The 21,200-nt window shown below is 43.5% G+C and overlaps 1 protein-coding gene across 16 annotated transcripts in view; it reads left to right on the top strand.

Moving 5' to 3' along the window:
- The window catches only part of EIF4G3 (eukaryotic translation initiation factor 4 gamma 3), a 140,894-nt gene that overhangs the window by 30,953 nt on the left and 88,741 nt on the right, over positions 1-21,200 (top strand). For 10 of the 16 annotated variants that reach the window (XM_075773372.1, XM_075773369.1, XM_075773367.1 and 7 more), the window contains exons 2-3: positions 11,369-11,444; positions 18,299-18,442. In XM_075773372.1, coding sequence (XP_075629487.1) covers positions 11,369-11,444; positions 18,299-18,442 — 220 coding nt within the window. Of the gene's footprint in view, positions 1-6,333; positions 6,454-11,368; positions 11,445-18,298; positions 18,443-21,200 lie in introns of those variants that run through there. The other 6 variants (XM_075773376.1, XM_075773373.1, XM_075773368.1 and 3 more) reach the window with 3 other exon arrangements.

Genomic DNA, 21,200 nt, shown 5'->3' with positions numbered 1-21,200 from the left:
CCGTCTTCCCTGCAGTCACCTTGCAGCTCTGCCACACAGCTGGACTCAAAGCTATTGCTTCCCCGTTCAGTATCCTGTCTCCCCAGCTACGCAACATGAGCTCCATTTGGAATACCTAAGCCATCTTCATTTTGGGTGACCCCTCAGTAAAATCCTCTTGTGGCCTCAAGTTAGAGCATTACTATTATAACACAGCAGTGCTTCAGCTCATTTCTTTAGTGTGTGTACCTGCTCCTCCTTTCCCAGCCCCGCCAAACTTCCATCCTTTGAATTAAATCTTGCAAGGCTTTTATGATTTGTAGAACTCTGATGGCTGTCGTGCTGCGAATTCAGTTACTGAAGGCTTAGACTATTACCATTTCTTACAGGAAAATGATTTCTTAAGGGGGATCCACTTACATTCTCATTTGGGAGTGCAAAAAAAAAAAATCCATCTGGAAAAAACATTTTATGCAGCAGTTTAAAGTTGTAATAGTGTTTAGGGTCACTGTGTGCTTCTGGGGTTAATACATCCCTGCAGCTTACGGCATACGCCAGGGATGCGCTGAGGGAAACTATAGCAAGAGCATTTTATGGTGCAACCTCCCCATCTCTCTGTTCCTGCTTGGCCCTATCCTTTAGGCCGATGTAGTTGGCAAACAAAGTTTGGAAGAAAAGGTTCATTTTAATCCAAATATGCTGCCGGGTCTGGTTGACGGAGCAGCGGTGAATGGGCTCGCACTGGCATGGGGCAAGCGGCCGTCAGAGGCCAGGACACCTCGCTGGCAGCACTGCTGTGGGATGATGGCTTAATACTACATCTCCTCCTATTGTGTCCTTCTGCCTGCAGGCGCCTGCTCTTTGGATTACGCGTTCATGACAGTAATTTTCCTTTGATGCCACCTGACTTCTTCTAGATGTTATCTGGGACTTCCTTCGCCCCAAGGAGCCTTGAGAGCAGAGTCTTGCCTGTCCTCTCTTTCCGCTTAGGAACTGGCTCCGAGAGCATCCAGCCACCCGAGTTGTTTTCTTTCTGAACCTATTCCTACCCTGGAAGGAACCTAGTGCTGGATTTGCTTTTTTTTGTTTTCTTTTTTTTTTTTTTTTAAAAGGCAAAGTGAAAAGTCTGAGAGGAGGAACTGTGAGTTAAGAAGTGAGTATTGAGAGTTTAGGAATGGAACTGCTGTGTCATAGGGAGAGGACGATTTAAAAGCTGATTTCCTTACTCATCTTTGATATTCTTTTGGTAACCTCGGTGATTTCTTGACCCACAGACCTTTTGCAATGGCCTGGCCTCCTAGACAGCTGGAAATGGGTTTCCCCAGCACATAGCCCCATTTTGGGTAGCAGGATGACGTATGCCAGGTCACATTTGATGCGATTTATTCCCAGCATATGGATGGTGGCTGAGGGTGTGCAGCTCCTGCTGAACCAATGCCGGGGAAATGTGGGCTCTCTTCCCCCTGTTTTAGATTCATATGAATCATCTGTAAAGGTGCGTATACACATTGTAGGATGCTTACAAATACACTCTGCTACGTCTGTGTGTATTGATTAGCTTGTACGTGTTTTAAGAAATAAGGAAATGATGTCTTTGTGTAGGTCATCTTAAAATGACAGACAAAAGTCCAGGTTTGCCTTTAATATACAGATGTAACGAGCATCTAAGACCTAAACCCACCATTCCCATGCCTTGCTCTCTATACTTGGGTGAAAAACCAAGGGAAAGCCTAATAATTGATTGGAGCAGCACAGCCCCACACTCCCAACAGATACGATCTGTAGCAATTCCATGTAATATTAAGAGATAGTTAGCCTAGTATCGCATGGCACGAGCCCAGCTTCTTGGCATCTCCCTGCTTGGGATTTTTGGGCTTCATTTTTGATGCCAAGGTGTTCAAATCTGACTAGGTGCGCACAGTGCTGGTGTAATGCGTATCTGCTTCTGATTTATTTGGTGTATTTTGGAGTCCAGGCTTCATCTGGCATATCTCCTTGGGATATTGGCCCACAATGGTCCTCTGTAACTTAGAGCAGACCCTCCAGAGGTCAGCCGGTTTTAGAGCTTCTCACCAAGGCTCATCCTGTTGATCTTTTCCCCCACCTTAATATTTTGGGCTCTTTATAAGATCCCTTGACTGGGGTTGCGGCTAAAAGACCGTGAGAAATCGCTCTGAGCTCCTAAAATTAAATGGAATTTTAAGGCTACATCGGCATATTCCCCATGATGCTGTTGCCTCTCTGGAGAAGTAATACCGTGACTTTCCAGCTGAAGGGAGCTGATGAAATCTATTGACTTTTCTATCTTTTAGAGTCCATATATTGTAAGAATAAAATATGAATTTAAAAAATATGGAAGTGGCTGGTATTTTATAGAGGAAAGTAGACTATTAGGCTAAAACAAGTCAGCTAGTGAGAAGTTTTCCGTAGCGGAGCAAGAGATGCTTTTCTGGCACATCATTCACCTTGCATTACCTGTTACCTGAGCTGGCACAGACATGATTCAGGGTGCCTTTGTGGTTTATTTTTTTTGTAGTTACTAGTATTTTTCAGCTTGATCCAAACCTGTATTTAACCTTTTTCAGGCTGTGTTTTGAAAATCCACTTCTTGGAGATGCTGCAGTTAAAAATACACATCGGACAAAGTTCCCAGTTACAGAAATATTCAGTCCATTGCTTCCAGACCCGTCTCCCCACCCACAAACGCCACGCTTCAAGGAAAATCCCACCAGGATTAGCAGGGTTTAGACACAGTTTCTTCCACCCTGAACAACCTTTCCAGGTCTAAGCTGAAAATAGACGATTTGCATAGATGCTTGACTTGCAGTTGAAGAAGACGGAGACGAAGTAACGAAATCAGGTTGCCCTTAGAAACGCATTTGTATCGGGCAAAATAATTGATTGGGTTTTTGTCGCATTTGCACTGAGCTGGTGTGTTGGCTGACACCTCCCCTGATAACTCGCTCCTGACGGCTTTGCAGGCTGACTGAAATGCATCAGGGTGAGGCAAGGTCTGAGGATGATTTACGTGCCGGTGAGCTGTCTCCCATTCTTTTTTAATTTAGAGATGCAAAACTGAGTCTGAAAGTAACGAGCTCTAGATAAGAGGTGCTTGTCTGCAGGTGTAACTATTGCAGCTGCCGACAGCTTGTGCTCTTAATATTGCTGATTTTTTATTTGAAAGCATTACGGAATGAATGAGATGCTGGAAATACAGTTAATTTGCAACAAAGAGGGTTGATTTTTTTTTTTTTCCTGTTGTTACCTTCCTTTCTAACCCTCAGCCTTACTTTGGCATTCTTGTTTAGCTCTACTATGAGACGTATCACACGTGGACCAAAAACTAAAAGGAAACGACAGTGATAAGTAGCAAAGTGTTGTATTACACAGCGATGATGTCTGGTATGCATCACAGATTGACAAAAGGCCTGATCTAATTTATTGTCATTAATGATTAGCCAGATGGGAAGCATTATCTCGAATTCCTGCCTTGGTGTTCAGCGGGTTGTTAAGGACGCAAAAAATGCGGCACAGTCTGTTACCTGCACGTCAGGAAGGTGAGTGACGAGCAAAACCATGTTGCAGTAGGAAGAAAGACTTTGGAAATAGGTATTTTGTGGAATGAGTATTTAAAAAAAGCCTGTAAGTTGGAGGATTTGGAGATGTGCTCGGATATAAATAGAACGTGCACTTTGAATGTGGCTGCTGCAGCGCAGCTTTAGCACGTTTGGGCAGAAAGAAGGACCAGGCTGTGCGTCAGGTAGCGTGTGCCACCCTGAAGTTCGGCGATGCAGTCGAACGTGTAAACGTGAACGTCGGCATCCGCAGACACAGAGCAGCTTTCATCGGAGCGCCTCTGAAACGTGTCGGGACTCACTCACGAAGGGAAAGGAGGAGATTTCTGAATATCTGGAGGATGCTGGATCCCAGGAGGAGAGGGAAATCGTGCTTTTCAGTCACATCGAAGGTCACGTTTTCCTTTCAAACCACAATTTTCAGAGGAGCCTTGGAAAGCTTGTCTTCCGACAGCCATTGAGGTTCGTCGGGATTTGTGTGCCCCTTTTCTTTGGAAAGCTCTCACTGCTGCCCTGTTCCTATTCAGTTCGGTGCAAGCGCAGATCGAGTGACATTGTGTGGCAGACAGAAGGGAAAGGAAGTCTTTGGGATTATTTAAAAGCTACTACTGAGATTAATGATACATAATTAGGTAAAAAGCTTAAGACGAATGTCAAGAAAAAGTTTTATTATGGGGAGAGTGTTCATTTAGAGGATGGCGTAAGCTGGGATAAGTAGTGAAAGCCTTGCTGCTTGTAACATTTGGGTCTGGACAAAGCTTGGGAGATGATGCTTTAATGAGGAGCACATAAATGGCAGAGCGATGGACAAGCCTTATCGCTTTCAGTTATCGTCAAATGGTTCAAAAAGGGAGCAAGGACAGAGTCCTGCCATCAGTAATTTTGAACGAGGTGATTGCAGTTCATAAAGGAGCCGGTGAGACTGCGTGAAACATCAACAATATTTATGTAGGTGCTTTTCTGGTACAAGAGCAAAAGATAAATACCTTATTTAAAGTATTTGTTACAAGTGTAAAATAGCCCATTAATGAGAACTTAGAGAATTCACAAAGGATTAAAAAGGTAGTTTACGCAAACACTTCATCGATCCATTTAAAATTTATACGTTTGACAAATGGCAATTCGGTTGTGAACATTGACTACACATGTTGCAGTAAGGAGCTTTATATTAGGCCATAAAATGTTGAAACAAGCTTAATAATGGCTTTCACCGTAAGATCCTTCTGGATATAAGTCATTACAGAAGGTGGTGAATCTTGGAAATATGGTTTACATCTATTTACAGGAATAGGGGCGTGATGATGTACTGCTCGATTACGTAGCTTGGTAATTTTAAACCACAAACCCCATTTTTCCTGCTTTACAAACACCTTCTATTGTGTTCCTTTGTTTTTAAAACATTTGACTAACCAGAAATATGTCCTTAGTATCGGAATTAAGTATTGGTGTAAAGCTGACGTGGCTTTTTCAGGAATTCTTCACCTGCAGCTCTTAACTTTGACCGTATTTCTGAGTGCTTGTGCTAGCAAGAAGTTGTATTTATTTTTCCCCCCTATAGAACAGTATACACCAAACATTGAAACAACAATCCCCTTTTGGTTTTGACCCGTGATATGCTCAGGGCTCTGAATCGTACTTTATTTTGACATCTCAAGACCAGCTGCATCCATCTAAGAAAAGTAAAACAAACTCACTGATTTCATATAGAGAGCCAGCTCGTTCCCTTTGAGGTTCGACCGAAAGGCATGGCCCCCTTGCCAGGAATCTGCTAGCAAAAAAACCAAACCCGAACAAACAATAAAACCCCCAAACCCACCCCAAAACAAGATCTCTGCAAGGATGGGAGATGGGACGTGTCTGGGCAGCGTGCGGTTGCTGGGGCTGGGATATGCCGTTGGGTCGAGGCAGTGGAGGGGTTAGAGAGGGCTGAGCAGCCCCTGGCATTTTATTAGGCTCTTCTTAAGCCTTTAAACATTTTCCAAAGTGGTTGAATCACCTGATTTTTGTAATACTAATTGTCTCTCATCACTTATTAGTAAGATGGATGGAGTTTGGTTGTAGTAAGTCAGCATGGACAGAGTGGATGGCACTGTTTTGATCCTATGTATTTATTTTTTTCCCCATGTGACATGTCACTTGGTGGGGGTTGGTTTTGGTTGGTTTGTTATTGGTGTGTTTTGTTGTTGGTTTGTTGGTTTTTTTTAAAGGCTGTAGTTTGTTTTACTGGGTTTCCTTCCCCTGGCTTTTGAAACGTGGCCTGTCAGGAGGGGAATTTATTTGGAAGGGAAAATTGATTCACGAAGTACTTGCTAAATAAAAGGGTTTGTGACGATGCACGTTGCAGCGTTTGGGGGTAGTGAGCAGAAAGCCGAGGGAAACAAGTTGCAAAATCTCTTGCTGAGGAGTTTGTGCTGTGATTTAATTCCCCTTCTGATAGGGAGCATTGTAGCTTTCCCATCTCGTCATACATTGCAACACAGATTTCTAAAATACAACGTGCTGTAGGTGAGTTTGTCTTTATACCTTATGCTTTCTATTGTAAGCCTGGTTTGAGTTTTGTCATATATGAGCTTGCTGAGAGAAGCATGATGCTACCTCCCGTCCCTTTTCCACTGCATGCATGGCAGAAAAATTGGGGAAGCAGAGGGATTTTTGCAGCGTGGAAGCGTTTGGTACAAAGCCCCACCAAGGTAACGCTAAGACCCCATTGCACTACCTCTTTAAGACCACAGGCGCGCTGCGAGAGCTCTGCTTGCGAGGGGGAGAAGCAGGCAGGAGCTAAGAAGTCATCCCCGGATGGCACGGATGCGGCCGTGGGCTTCGCCGTCGGCACACAGGGAGAGAAGACCTGGCGCTTGAGCCGGCTCGCTAACGAAGCTCCCCAGGAGCTCGCTGCCAGGTAGGATGGAGCGCGCTGAACAAAAGCCTTCGTCCAGCGAGCAGAGGCCGGCGGTGGTGCGAAGGATGGGGTGATGCTGGGGAAGTTCCAGCAAGCTGCTGCGACTGGCGGAGCTTTTCCCTTTTAACCTTTTCAAACGAGCCCTTGCAGTTTCCCGACCTGCTAAATGAGGTGCTTCTGCTGTTAGGATGTTCACCTCCTGCGTTTTAATTGCATGTTAACTAGCGTGTTTCTCCTCTGTAGCCTCTTCTCTATTTTAACAGCTCTCTGCCATCAAATACCTGCCTACTCGGAGGCTTTGTAAAAATTCCTTGCCCCAAAAAGCTGAAAGAAGTGCTCAAATTTGATGTGGTTTCTTGCCCTTCTGTAATCTCGCTTGATGGTTTTATCTTGTAATTTTTTTTCCAGTCATTTAATACACAATTTCAGTACAAGCGGGGACATGCATCGGGATTATATAACCCTGGGGAGAGCTGGTGGGAGACTTGCTCTGTTTCTGTGCAGGGATCAAAATCATTAGTTCTGGAATGTTTTGAGGTGGTTGTTTTGTGGGGTTTTTTTGTGTAAGGCGTTTGCATACGCGCCCTTAGGTACCCGGAGATATTTTTATTCACGTGAGAAGGTGCTTACTTGTTACCGTCAGCTGGAAGTGAAGACAGGGGCCATCGGTGCACGCTCAGGGTAAAATGGTTGCTACTTGCTGAAAATTGAGCTTAGGTGAGAAGGACTGTTCGAGGGAAAATCAATTTGTTTTGTAAGAAAACATAATAGTGTTTTTTCTTTCCCCCCTCCAATCTGGGAAGCAGGAACAGAGCAAAAAAACCCATACAAATTCTTGCTGTGAGAACCTATTTTACTGCATGTTTTCAGGTTGTTCGTTGCTGTAAAAGCGCACAAAAATCTTGCAGTGTTTTGGGGTTGTAGCATGATGAGAGCAAGCAGATAAATGTGCTACAAGGGGGAGATTTCTGCAAGAAATTCCTCCTGACTTTTATTTTAACTCTGCATTTGTCAGTGCCTCTGAACACTCAGCTGACAGGCAGCTCTGGTCTGGATTTTTTGCTTTAATCGCTTTAAAGACAAGTTGCATATTCTCCCTCTCCTCAGAGCGTGGCTATTGCTGTCTGATTAAAAGCTATCCTCCTCCTTTTGTGGAGACTTTTGGTTTCAAGAAAAATCCTGTTTGGTTTCCAACCGGCATTACTATCTTTGCCTACCTTTTCCCACTGGGTCTTTAATAGCTCCTGAAATTCCCCAGCTTGTAATCGCTGCCACAGCCAGATGGGGACTAGGTGGAACTCCCGTTGCATCTGCGGCTGCTTTTATTAATCTGCCAGAAGTATCTCACTTACGTGGATTTTTAAATATATATATATTTCATGAGTTAATGAGCCCTGAACAGCAATGAAGAGAATGCAGTCGGTGCTACCCGCTGGCTGCTGTCCTTCTCCTGGTTTTTGGCGCGACGCTGATGGAGGAGGGAGAGCCTGACACAAGCGTGAAAAGCAAGGACTGTAGTTCCACTTTACTAACCTGCCGGGTTGCAGATGGGATTTAAGAGGTTCCCCTTGCTCCTGCTCTTCTGCTTCGTCACCCGCCTTGTCTTTTCTGCCTGCGGTACCAGAAGGATCTCTGAAAACGGTGTGAGGTACGGGTTTAGCTTTGCTTTTCCACCCTCCTGGCTCGTTTCACAGCACGGCTGCACAAATAGTTGAATCGGTGCAGCTGAAGAGGATGACGTGGGTGGCAAGGATAGAGGAGGAGGAGGAGGGAGGGCACAGGATCCTCCTGAATTGGATCTAAGCATGCCAGAATAGTAACATGAAAGAGCCACCTGAATTATTCAGCATATCCCCGTTTTCTTTGCGCTGTGGTTAATTAAGCGCTACAATAGAGCCAGGCTGGGTTATCCTTTAAGGTTTAAACTTTACTGCCTGTGATGGGGGCGGCGTTCGTGCGGTTGGCGTTGCAGCTTGGCTCGGGCAGCTCTCGATGGTACCGAAATCTCTCAGTAGCGAAAGATGAGTGCCCCGAGGATGGTTTACCGTGGACGAGACCATGCTGCTGGATGAGGTTTGGCTGCCCGTGGTGGAGCGTCCTGTGCTGTCGCTCTTAACCCACCTCTGAAGAGCCTCGTTAGCAAGAGTCTGCTGATGAATTAATTGCAGTCACCCTGGCTCGCTTCTCCTGAAATAACAGCAAGTGTTACCCCAGGATGGGCTCCCTTGGCAGGTGCAGGGGGAGGGAAGGTTGGCACCTCTCCCGGGGAGCACAGAAATGAGAGGGAAGCGGTAACCTTTCCACCAGCCCTGCTCTTTGCAGAGATGCCAGAAGTTAGATGTTGGAAATAATCGCTTTCTCCAGCTGTGATATCTCATTAAGGCTTACTGGAATTTAAGGCGGTTTTGTCCCTATCAGTCTCGTGTCCAGGTTAAGTCTTTTGGCAAAAAGAACTTAAAAGCTTTTTTTTTTTTTTTTTTAACCTGATGAGAATCATCGCTTCCTAGAAATGATCTTAAATGGCAACCCCAAACTCTGAAAATCCATCTAACTTGCTCGTTCCTTCAGGCAGCTCTTCCTGGGTGCAAAAAGAGAGGTTACTCTGCTCAAAGAAGATTATTTTCTCCTGGCTTATATAAGTTCTAAAATAAGAAAATAAATCCCAACCTTCTCAAGTACGAAACCATTTTTCCAAACTTGGGAACGATCCCTTTTGAAGCAGAGATTGCTTCAATTAATTGTCAAAACTGCCTTGAGATCGTAAATCTCAGCTGTGACAAGAGGGCAGCAGCTTAAAACCGTGTGTCCCTCCTATCTTTCTTTATCAGAAGATGGTTCTGGGTGGGAGGGTAAGGTGCTACGGCTGTGGCGTGCAGAAAATTTTTGGGGTTTCGTTCTGTCTTGCAGTATGTTTCTAATCCTCCTCTCCCAAATTCTGGGTTTCTATTGGTGTTTTCCAAAACTCACAAATGAATGTACGCTCCTTGGGATGAAGGTTAGGAGTGATGCTTTGGCTCCGTTGAAGTCTCTGGCAAATCTTCCTATTGTTTCGCTGGAGTCAGGATTTTACATGTCACTTTGTTATTAAAAACCTCGTTATCAAATGATACCACTTATGTGAGCTGGTGAGTCTGTGAATTGAAGACAAGCCTCAGATCCTGCAAATAAATCCTTGTGCTCATTTAAAAAAAAAAAAAAAACCCAAGAGAGGTAGGCTGAGCGAGCACCGTCTCAGGAACCAGCGGTGCCAGATCCTCATCCCAACGCTCTCAATCCGGAGCTGGTCGTGGGCGTCTTGTTATACACCTGCAGGCTTTAACGGGGCCATCACTCACATGCGAAGGTGGTGTGAAGGTCAGCGGCGGTCTTTTCTGTGCGTAGTCCTATAATGCCGGGTTTTTACCGTGTCTGGTGTTCAAACATGGAATATGTAACGAAACTGGAAGTTTTTAGGACAGTTTCTCAGCCTGCTTGGTGAGAGCGAACCTTTTTGGTGATGTGTTCGGTGTTAAAATAGTGCGATATTGTAAATCTGTCTCCGCTGTGCCTTAGCACTGGTGGAGGAGGAGGAGATCCAGCTGGGGAGCGCTGCGGACGATTGACAGATGCAGAGTGGGTCGCGTCTGAACAGTTCTTTCTTCAACCTGAATTTTGTATGTTTGAAGGAAGGGGAACGGGTGGGATGCGATGCTTGGATCGCCATCAAGTCTCAACGGCACCGGCAGCATCTCTGCTGCCCTTGTCACGTTGGTCCCTGCAAAGGTTTGGGCCACAGCGCTGCTTTGGGGCTCAAACTTGTCGTGCAAAGGAAGGACTCTTGCGAGCCTGAACCTGGAAGGTTAGCTTGAAAATTTAACTTCTGAGTGGGGTTTTTTCCCTCGTTTGAACAAAACCCAAGAAGCGTTTTCATGATTTTATTTTTAAGCATCCGCCGTCATGTTAACACGTGAGGTCTGTGTTGCTGGCTCGTGTGCAAGAAACTTAATCAGGTTGTTCTCATTTTCCGAGAGGCTTTGACATATAAAATGTAAACAGCAAGAAGGTGGTTTTTGAATATGGCATTTAGTGGAAAACATTTCAGCAAGTTAAGCGTGGCTTTTTTACAGCAGTGGGCATTGGGTATTGAATAGATGTATGCTGGACCAAGGTGTTAGCTAAGTCAGGAGGCATTTTGTCTCTTAAATACCTGCAGCCCATTGTTTTCTTCCGCAAGTAAAACAGATTCTAGCTTATTTGTTTGTTGCATAAAATCTTTTTCCCCTTTCCCCCCCCCTCCCAGATTCCCACAATAACTTTCCAATTTAAGAAAACTATTGCAATTTACCTTTAAATAACCATGCAGCAGATCATCAAAGCTTAAAATATGTCTGACAGCCCCTTTTAGAAGCTATTTTGGTGGGTGGATGAGGAAAGGAGTTATTGGTTGAAGAGAGGCAAACAAGGAAACAATTATAACCCTGATTCCTGCGTGGTTAGCAAAACAGGCGCTGCCTTTGTCAGAAAATGCCCTGCTGATCAGCGGGGTTTGTCTCACTGAATGTGAAGGGCTTGTGGGTTTGGGTTGGGTTTTTTTTCCCTTACTCTTTAAAAAAAAAAAAAAAAAAAAAAGAGATCGGGGATTCTCTTGACGGGACAAAGGTTTTGTAGATTGTTCGGCGATTTTGTTTGCTTTTGGTGTCTCTTGCTATATTTGTCGATGCCATCTGGCTTTTGAGGCCACGCTTTGCTCCTCTTTTTGGAAAAACTTGAAGGATCGGAGCTGCCTGGTTGCGTGTGAGTGCTGTGGAGATGTCTGTGTGTCTGCCCGAGGGTGGAAGGTGACCGGCTGCCTTGATGGACGACTCCTTGGCTGTGTGTATCACCCAAAACACGACCCTTCCTTCCACGTTGCTTTCCTTAACTCGCTGTGTTGTAGAATCCCCCGAGGACCTGTTCAGCAGCCCCTCGAGGATCGGATCTTCACTCCGACCGTCTCCGCTGTGTACAGCACTGTGAGTATCTGGGCTGGTGCCGCTGCGGTCGCGTCCTTTTGAAAGGAGCATAAGGAAATGGTATATTTAAAAAAAAACAACAAACCACAATACAATTAAAGCCCATACAATTTAAAAAACATACCATTAAAAAATGCAACACTTTTTTTTACCTCCCGAAATAAATGATGCTGGATGAAGGATCCTTTTTGTTGCATGTGAATAGGAAAAGAAGAAATCTTAGGGATTTTGGGGTCTGTTACTTTTTGTGTTAAGTGTCTATAGTTTTATTTAGCAGATACAAGAGTGGGTTTTCTAACAGGGTTTCACCTGAGTGAAAATGCGACTGACCCTATTTTCAGTCTGTTGGCTCCATCTCTTTCCTGCCTCCTGCATCTCAAAGAGTGACTCGTTGGCGCTTATTAGTGGCTGTAGGTTTCTAATAGTTTCTTATCGTAAAAAACAATCAGGGAAGGTTTGGTTTTCATGTGAAACATTCCATTGCACAGAGGAAGAAATGTTTTGATGGTAGATTGAATATTTGGGAAAGGTGCTTTTTGGCTCACTGTCCTACATGTTTGTTTAGAAAGCTTGATTATTGAGGAAATTTAGCTTAGAACGTTTATTTGTGAACATATGACACCGCTTTCCTTTTATTCATTTCTTTTTTTTTTTTTCAAATGGTAATAGCTGGAAGCCCAGGGTTATTTATAAGCTTTGCTAAATCAGCACAGCCCTGGGAAAGTAATATTTTGCTTTTCTGGTGGGATAGTGCAAATATTTTTTTAATGCCAGAAACCCCACTTTTAAGCTGCTCTTTTAATTATTTGGAAAACAGGAAGAAAAGCTGTGAATCGGAGAAATTCACTGTATCTTATGCAGTAACATAAGCTGCTTATAGAAAAACATAAGCTGCTATACAAGGTTTTTCTCCTTCCCCTTGTTTACCTGAATAACTGGCCAAGGGTTATCAGCTCCGTCACCTCCATGTGCAGACTCTGGGTCTGGAGCATTTTTACCGCTTTTTTTTTGGGCTGTAGAGAAGAGTTTTGCGATCAGAGAGACCACTGTCAAGTGACGCAAAGCTGAGCTTTGCGCAGGATTAAGTGCAAAAGTACCGTCCATCGACAAGGGTTTAAGATTTTCATTTCAGCGGATCGACAGACTCGAGCTGCAGACTGGTTTTTGATTTATTTAATTTTTTTTGGTAGCTCTGTCCTCAATATCATATACGTCTGTATGCAAAAAAGCAAAACCAAAGGAACATAAATGTACAAACAGTTGTAATAAATAATTCAGTTTATCCTTTATATATCCCATACAACACTTAAAAACCACTTTAAAAAGATCTGAATTCCTTTTTGGGGGAAAAAGAAGGTTATTTTTTTTCAATTCTTTCCTCCAAAGACATAATTCAGATGCCTGTGGGAAAATATGACTGTAAAAATTTAAATTAATGTAAAATATAAAAGTAACTGTGAAGAATTACCTAAAATAGCTTTTCAGTATGGAAAAATATCACTCTCTGATATGTTACAGGAATAGAAGCCAGAGCTGGGAGTATCTCGGTTCTAGGCTTTAGGAAAACACAAGTTTGAAAGAAAATTTCATGTTTTAGGGAAAGGAGAGAAATTTCTCAGCTAGGTTCCTTTTGAAGCCCTTGGCAGATTGCACATTTAGAGTAAGTCCTAGAAAAGATGAATTAGGATGGAAGAGGCGCGTGATCGGAGGTCCTCAACAAATTCATTCATCACAGGGCTCTATGGTTTATTACACGAGTAACAGCATCGTGTATTTGAGGTCTGAGTTTGCAACAAATAGATCATTTTGTAGTTCATGATTTTTTTTATATATATAGTTTGCCTAGCTTTTACAGAAGTCCTGCAGTGCAGAGCTATGGAGAAGCACCATCTTCAGCACCCAGGGACAGCTTTTTTACTTCCACATTTTATTTGCTTGGACATCCTACGTGGGTTTCCCCGTGGATTTACGCATCGCAATTTTCAAATCCGTGTATTTTGACAGAGGACGGGGGGTTTGGGAAGAGGTCTGTAGTGGGATACCGCCACACGGTGACTCTGAGCTGCCTCGATGTTTTCCCTGTACGTTATGGTGTATCATACCAGGGTGGGAGGACAAATCTTTTGAGATATGGGCAACCCACAGATGAAACCACCAAGATGAAAAATAACTCGATTATCCTTTTGATGCCTTTTCACCTGTGTTATCAGGACCTCACTTGCGCATTCCTGAGCTCGTTGGGGTTTTTTTTTCCAGAACTATGTGCTGCTTACTAAAAATGGGAATGGAAAATCATGTGGCTTTCACTATAAGCCCCAGTAATCTCCCGTGAAATAAAATCAGAGGAACTCATTTTCCTGTAGGGCAGAGATAGGTGGTGAGGAAGAGGCAAAGTATGATTTTTCAGATGAAATGAAGTTCGTCCGAGAACTTGGAGATGCTCAAAATTCCCAACAAAACTTTGGGAGAACCTCCTCCTCCTCAATGAAATCATACTGGTATTAAAACCAAAACCGCCTAACCTTATCATCTTCATTAATTTAATATCCTATACTGTAGAAAATACTGCTATTTGGTACGTTGGTTTGGGGTTTTTGTTTAATAAATAAGTCCAGCAGTAGAATTATTTTAAAGCAAATCACAGTCAGAAGTAATTGTTTCAATGAACTAATCTTGTAGTAGTTTTCCCTCGTCAATAATGGAGAACGCTAGATCATAAGAGCTACATTTGGACATAAAGATTTGGGTTTTGTCCTATAAACAGCTTCTTGTGTGGTGGTTCCTAATTCTTTATACTGCAAGAAATTAAGGCAGTTACTCCAACGTCTGCTCTAAGATCCCAAACCTGTGGAATCTGGAAAGGGGAATAAGAATGAAATTTCCTTTCTGTTGTAAAATCTTTCAAAGAAATATATTGAAAGAAGCTTTTTGGCTTGGAGTTTGAGGGAAAGACATTGATTTCTAACAGAAAGGGAGCTGGACCAAAGGTGACCTTAAATATCACAGGCTGGTGTGTTCCTGCACCCAGAGTAATGAAGTTAATACGGAGTAATGATCAGAAGCAGATGTGCTCTTCAAATTCAACACAAGACAAAGTCGGGAATCAGAGAAGTAGTATAGCTGTGTTAATGTACATCCGGTTCTTGCACAAATAACCTTTTCTGGCAGATTACGGTGGAGATCTGTAACTGCCTCGCTAACACGCTGAGATCTCGAGTGCCAAAGCTTGGACCAAAAATACTTTGGGATAAACTTTTATAAGTTAAGCAACAACCTTGGCTTCTGGACGTGACCTGATGAGAAGCGAGTGTTACTGTGATGTACCTGTTTGGAGAGAAGTGCTCGTAGCCTTGAGCAGAGTTTCTGTAGCACGGCTAGATCCAACACTAGATTAAATTTTCTGTATTAATTGCAGTCTCGCCGTGTCTCTTTGGAGCAGATACCACCTTGTGTCAGGTTGCCCACCTCGGTGCCAGCTGATGGTAAAGAAGATAGTGGGGAAGTGAGGTGTTGAAGAATCTACTTGCCCCAAATGTTCAATGACTAAGGTTTGACTCTGTTGTTCGCTGCTTTGGGTGTTCGTTTGGTGGCTTCTCTGCAATGGGGTGCCTGTTGGTGGCCCCCCGATAGTTTCACACCCAGCAGAGATACTCTGATGCGCCTTCATGTCCTTTAAAGGGATCTTCCTACAACAAAGAGAATCCTGTAGAAAAGAGATTAGGGAGGATTAGCTGCTCCAGCCACCCTGCGCTTAAAGAAAGGATCTGGGTCAGGAGGCCGATTTGTTCCCCTGCCCGGCTGCAAAGTGTGCGAGAGGGATGCTCAGTTCCTCGGATGCCGGCACCACCACTCTGAAGCTGCTTGCACCAGCCTGAAGGATTAAATTGAACACTGGGAGGAAGGAGGTTCTGTCCAAGTACAAACCCTTTTTTATTATTATTTGTTTAGGAAAACTTGTCCCCGTAATTGAGGGAATTTTTTTTTTTGTGGCATGCTCCATCTGTTCTGATCTAACCTGAACGTTTCATGGACACAACTGTGTATCTGAAATTAGGTACTTGGAGGGGGAAGACTAACCCAAAACTTGTGAAAGATGCTAAAAGCAAAAGATTTGGACTCAAAAGGGGAGAATTCCAGCCTAAGTTTTTATTTCATGTGTCACTTGTTATTTCTGTCAAAACACAGAATTAAGGCTTCTGGAAAACTAAAGTTATTGATAGCCTCTTGCTACTTAATTAAAGAAAAAGGAAAGTGATGCCCTAGCAAATTAATATGTAATTTTATGTATCCAATTTTAGAAGAATAATTTAATCCCTGGATTTAAGAAGGCTATTTGTTTCCTTAGTAATCTTAGACCAAGTTTATGTTCCGCAGAATCCCATTTAACAAACAGATAACCAAACCCTCGGCACTCTGGAGACAACCATCCCAGAACGGAAGGGATGAGCTTATATAGTCTCTCCCTGGCTGACTTAGAAAATTACTGAATAAACACACAAAATTAGCAAGTTTGCTTTCCTTTATCACCTGTTAGCATTCAAATCTGTAACCTCCAACATTTCTGTTGATTCGTAAACAATTTGTCGTAGGAGCCAAGAGGAAGGTGTAGGAATTGCCCCGTTGTTGTTGTAGCTGGTGTGAGAGGCTTTGCTTTGGCTCGTGCTGGAAGGGCAGTGGTTTGAACTGGAAGATCTTTTTTTGTGGGTCCCCTCTAAGCTAGACTCAGCTAATCGTAGGAAGTCCTGTCGGGTCAGTGGCGGACTCCAAGTCTGGTGTTACCGAGGTACCAGGTTGGTAGGATTTTTATGGTCGTTCTCTTGCCTTAAGTAGACTTTCGAGGAAATTTTAGCAGGCCCAGGGTTGTGCCCGCAATGTATCTGCTGCTTGTCTGCCGCGTTGCACAAGGGTGTATCTCGTGGACTGTCTTTCGTGCAGCTGCACAGCTTTTCTTTTGGTTTGGCTTCCAGATCTCGTACCCAATTCAGAGCAGCACTCCTTGCAGTCTCTAATTAATTTATTTGCGTGTATTAATTTCTGAAGAGGACTGTCGAATGCCGACGCTAACCCAGGGTGTTACAAGTGCTCCCAAATGTCTGTGTGGACTTGGGTGCTGTGGGAGATCAGAGGATTTTGGGTGGCTCTGGCCTTGGTTGGAATAGTGTGTGCACTTGTAAGTGTAGGGAGATAAAAGTTGGCAGTGTTTGAAGTACCACGGCTATTGCTACATAACCTGGTTTTCTCTGGTTTTTCTGGTTTTCTGTCACCAGAAGTGACATTCAAGGAGACGTCTTGGTGATGGGGCTGTGTATACGAATTATTTCCTTGGATTTGGGGCTGCCTTTGCTTCCCTCTCCCTCCCTTAACTGCATTTTTTGATCTCCATCATGATACGTAGTCACTTCTAAACACCCACTATCACACCATTGACATGACAAGTCTTTCAAGGTTGTCTTAGGAGTCACATAAGAGACTTTGATTTTCGTGGGGATGGGACATGGAAAGTTTTATGATGCTCTCTGTAATGCTGGTTTCAGTTCAGCCGATTGAGGCAGTGTGCGCACACCTGCCAATCTAGATCAGCCAAAAAAAGAGAGATGATTTCCCTCCTGGGGAAGGGAAGGATCCAACTGGGGACAGAGGATGAGGTTCTCTGACTTGACCCACCCTTTTCTCTGATGAGCACAAGGGTGCTGTAAATCTTCCCACCACGAATGGTTCTGGACCGTTTCCAAGCCTGGAGAAATTGCACGTTACGATTTCTCGTTGCTGGTGCAGCTGTTCGAGTGGTTTAGGTAATGTAACGGCAGGCATCGGTGCTTGGAATGCAGTAAAATCACTTGGAAAAACCATTTAGTTGTGAACTCTGGGACTTTTGCTCTCTTGGAGCTCGGTGCTAATACTCCGTTAAAGATCAAGAGCCAGGAATTTCCTTCTGCCTTTCTTTACCGATGCTGGTACACACACATCCGCCTACGCAGTGGCAGCGTCCCCTTCTAAGCATCGCCTGCCTCGTGCTTTTGAGTGGCTACAGCTAAGTGGTGCTTTTCAGCAAACAAAATACAGGTCTGAGAAAAGGTCAGTGAGAAGCAAGGGCTGGATTTCTATACTACGAGCTTTAACCAAATCTGCAAAAACTTAGTTGTGTTGAATTGCTGGGGGGTGTCACCCAGTAGTTACGTGATTCTTTTTTTTCTTTTTTCTTTGAATTCTCCTTTTTTTACTATAGCGACTACGTAAAGAATATTTAAAACACTTCCATCATGGAGCAAGTATATGTGCTGTGAATATATTTTACAACATTTTGCTTAATGTGTTTTGATTAGTGGTTTTTTTATAGAAGCTGAGAAAGGAGATAAGTGTATGCAAGAATTGCTTTGCTTATTTCAGTCTTTGCTTGTGGCAAGCCCTTCAGATACCAGGGCCTCTGTGCAGTCCTTTTTTCTTTCTTTTATTTTTTGGAGTAGAGTATGCGAATTTCCCCCCTACTTTTTTTTTTGGGGTCACTGATAATGTGTATCCCTTTGCAAAATCACAGTATTGTTTGATATGGCTTATAACGGAAAGATCAGAAGATCCCAGGCCTGAAGTCAAAGGGAGATTGGAAAACAAGACCGGAGCAGTAAAGCTCATCCAGTTCCTACCCATTTCCACCAGTGACTCCAGCTGGTGCTCTTGGTTTTTGATCCTTCCCTGTTCTCCTGAATCATATAAGTAGCTACTTGTACAGTGTTTCACCTAGATAAATATATATATATTTTTATAAATATATATATAAAGGATGCTGCTAGCTGCTTTCTTAAAAAGATTACAGTATCAATACAGATTGGATGACTAATATTATGTTTTACTAACAGTTTATCTCCACACAGGTAACACAAGTAGCAAGACAACCTGGTCCTCCCGCCCCATCCCCTTACACTGCACATGAAATAAATAAGGGACACCCAAATCTTGCTGCAACGCCACCGGGACATGCATCGTCCCCTGGGCTTTCACAGGTAAGACCTGGCATTGGAGCAGAGCGTTCCCAGCCTTTCTCTTTTCCTCTTGGTTGATACTCCGCTTCTCTACCCAAAAATCAAGACAACTATCTCATTTGTGACCAACGTATAAAACTCGATTAGTGAATAATGTCTTTATGCGGCCTGAACCTTGCAGTGACTTATAGGTAGCACTCAAGTTTATTAGGCTTCAGTTTATTGTTGACTCGGTAACAGAAACTAAAAGCAACTTGAAAACTTGTAGGAAATACTCTGTGATGAGCAACGTGTCAGGTTAGGCTGCTCCTGGGGCATTTTAAATGCCAGAAAAGTGCCCGATGTTCTCTGTTAGGGATTTTCCATTTCACATGTTTTCTACAGGATGCTGCAATTCTGTAATTCTCCCAAGTGGGATGGTAAAATGAATTACAAAAACGAATGTGAATAAAAGATAGGAGCCAAAGGACTGATTAAAAAAAAATTACAGAAGAAGAGATAAATACAAGTTACAATAAGAACGGAGAAATAGCGTTTAGTAAGATATGTGGAATAAATTGGTCTTTTTGTAGTCTTCATTAGATGAATATTCTACAGAGTTGATGTGAGAGTGGAGACGCTTATCTTAAAAAAAGAAGGGGCAAAAGAGATAGGTAATGAGGCACATAAAGGGGAGATAAAAGATACGGGATCGGGAAAGTGGGACATGTAAAAGCTTTGTGGTTTGAGATAGAAGAAAGCCTTATGTTTCATTTGCTCTTGTTTAATTTATATTTGCTTGAATGAATGGAATAAAGTAGGAAGGCACGAGTAGGTCGGCTGTCAAGAAGTGTAGTTTTGCTCTGAACGAGGTGATAGGTGGGGAGGCAGCGCAACAAGCCGAGGATGGGCTGGGAACAGCCAGGCACCGCGAGCTCTCCAGTCCTAGTCCTCCTGCCAGCCTCTTTAATTTACGTGAAACATTAAACTGCAACTGACCTATTAGAGTAGGAGACGCGCTATCTAGGGTCTTACGCATCCTAGATAAAACTTGGTGGGGAAAGTGGAAACTTGTGGTCATGTTAGAAAATGCAAATGCTCGTCCTTTATGGAGCGGGAAATTAGAGGTTGAAGTATCTGTTCAGGATCGCAAGGAGCTTGCAGGCATCGGACAGTGGTCTCGGAGCTGTTCCTTGCGCGCTTGCTGCATGGTTGCTGGAAATAAAGTCTCTGAAGACTGAGCCTCACATAACAGCAAACCCTAAAATGTTACCTGGCTCGTGTCATGTATCGAGAAATTAATTCCTAGCAAACCTTGTCAACAGAGGGAAGCTAATCACATGGCAGATAAGAAGGGAAGAAAGAGAACATTCTAGGCAGTCTCTTTTAAAAAAAAAATATATTCTAATCAAGGTTTTTTTCTTCCCTTGATATTTTCCTGTTGAGTCAGTGCATACGTAGAGAGCGGGCTCTGTGCCAAATCACCACTCCAGCCAGCCGGGAAAACGCTCATTTCCTGTTCTGCTGGCTCTTACCGTCTTGGAAATGAGCGTCAGATTGTGTCACTCCGATGCCGCTCGTAGGAGCGGTTTGACCTTCCGTCCTCCATGTCAGCTGAGGATCCTCGAGGGCTCTGGCAGGATATTTGTCCTCTGACTGTATGGGGCTGGCCCTTGCCTGCTCAGTGAGAGGAGGAAAAAAGCAAGATCCAAGGCGATAAGCCAGGCAAAGCCTTGGTCATTGTGCACTTTTGGGACGATAGAGGAGTGAGTCCTGGGGAGCTTTCCCTAAGTGATCCTTACAAAGCTGGGATTTGGTAGCAAAACAGTAAAAATAGTGGTTTCTGCTCATTCCCAGTACCTGCTTGCCTCTGACCAGGCCTTTTCACTCTTGTGGTGTCCCTTGAGTTGCAGGTGAAGAGTTAAAATGAAGTGCTACACTTGGGACACTTCCACCAGTAAGGCTTAAAAGAACTTCAAGACTATTTGACATAAGCAGTTACAGGATAACCTGTCCCCAGAGAAAGTTTTCCATATTCTTATTAGAGGCTTGGGTAAACTTTAAGGTGTGCGTGTTGGGTTTTGGTTTGGGGTTTTTTTTAAGACTAGAATTCTGAATATTCTTGTGTATAAGAATATTCACTTCAACTCCTATCAGGCGTTGAGTTTCAGTATTATATTGTAAGAAATTCTGCAGTTGAGCAGAGTGTTGGATGAAAGCATTCTCGCTGCTGTAGGTTTCATGGAATACCCTCTTGTGCTTGCGCTAAGAAACAAGGTGAGTGGGAGTTTCCTGTTGCATTCGCTCATAGTTTTGTGAACTATAGTGACTGCATTTATTTGTTTTCTTTTAGGTAAGCAAACAAAATCCTGTAAACCTCTCATCATTTGGAAGTTTTTCCATGCTGTAATTGGTTTGGGGTTTTTTGTGTCTGATCCTCGGACCCCTTAAATCCTGCTATTTCCCTTTTTGAGATAAAGGGACCAGAGCTGATGTGGTGTTCTGATGAATGGTTTACTGCTGATTTCTTTGACAGCAATATCACACTTCACAGACTACTCTGTATCATAACCCGCGCTACACTGATGACGGAACATTGAGCAATCTTGGTGTCTGTCCAGTTGTGCCTAAGGTAGCAGCGTGTGTTTGTGCATGGCGAGAGGGTGTGTGTTCTTGATTTGACAGAGTAATTAAAAAGGTAAGAGACCACTTCTTTTGAATTAGAATCTGATTAAGGGGTCATTGTTTCCTCCACCAGAGCTGTGACTTGATGTATACTCGTGAAACTGAGTCTTCCAAG

Source organism: Balearica regulorum, chromosome 21, assembly GCF_011004875.1.
Source record: "Balearica regulorum gibbericeps isolate bBalReg1 chromosome 21, bBalReg1.pri, whole genome shotgun sequence".
Classification (NCBI taxonomy): Eukaryota; Metazoa; Chordata; class Aves; order Gruiformes; family Gruidae; genus Balearica; species Balearica regulorum.
This window is presented reverse-complemented; position numbering and strand designations above follow the sequence as displayed.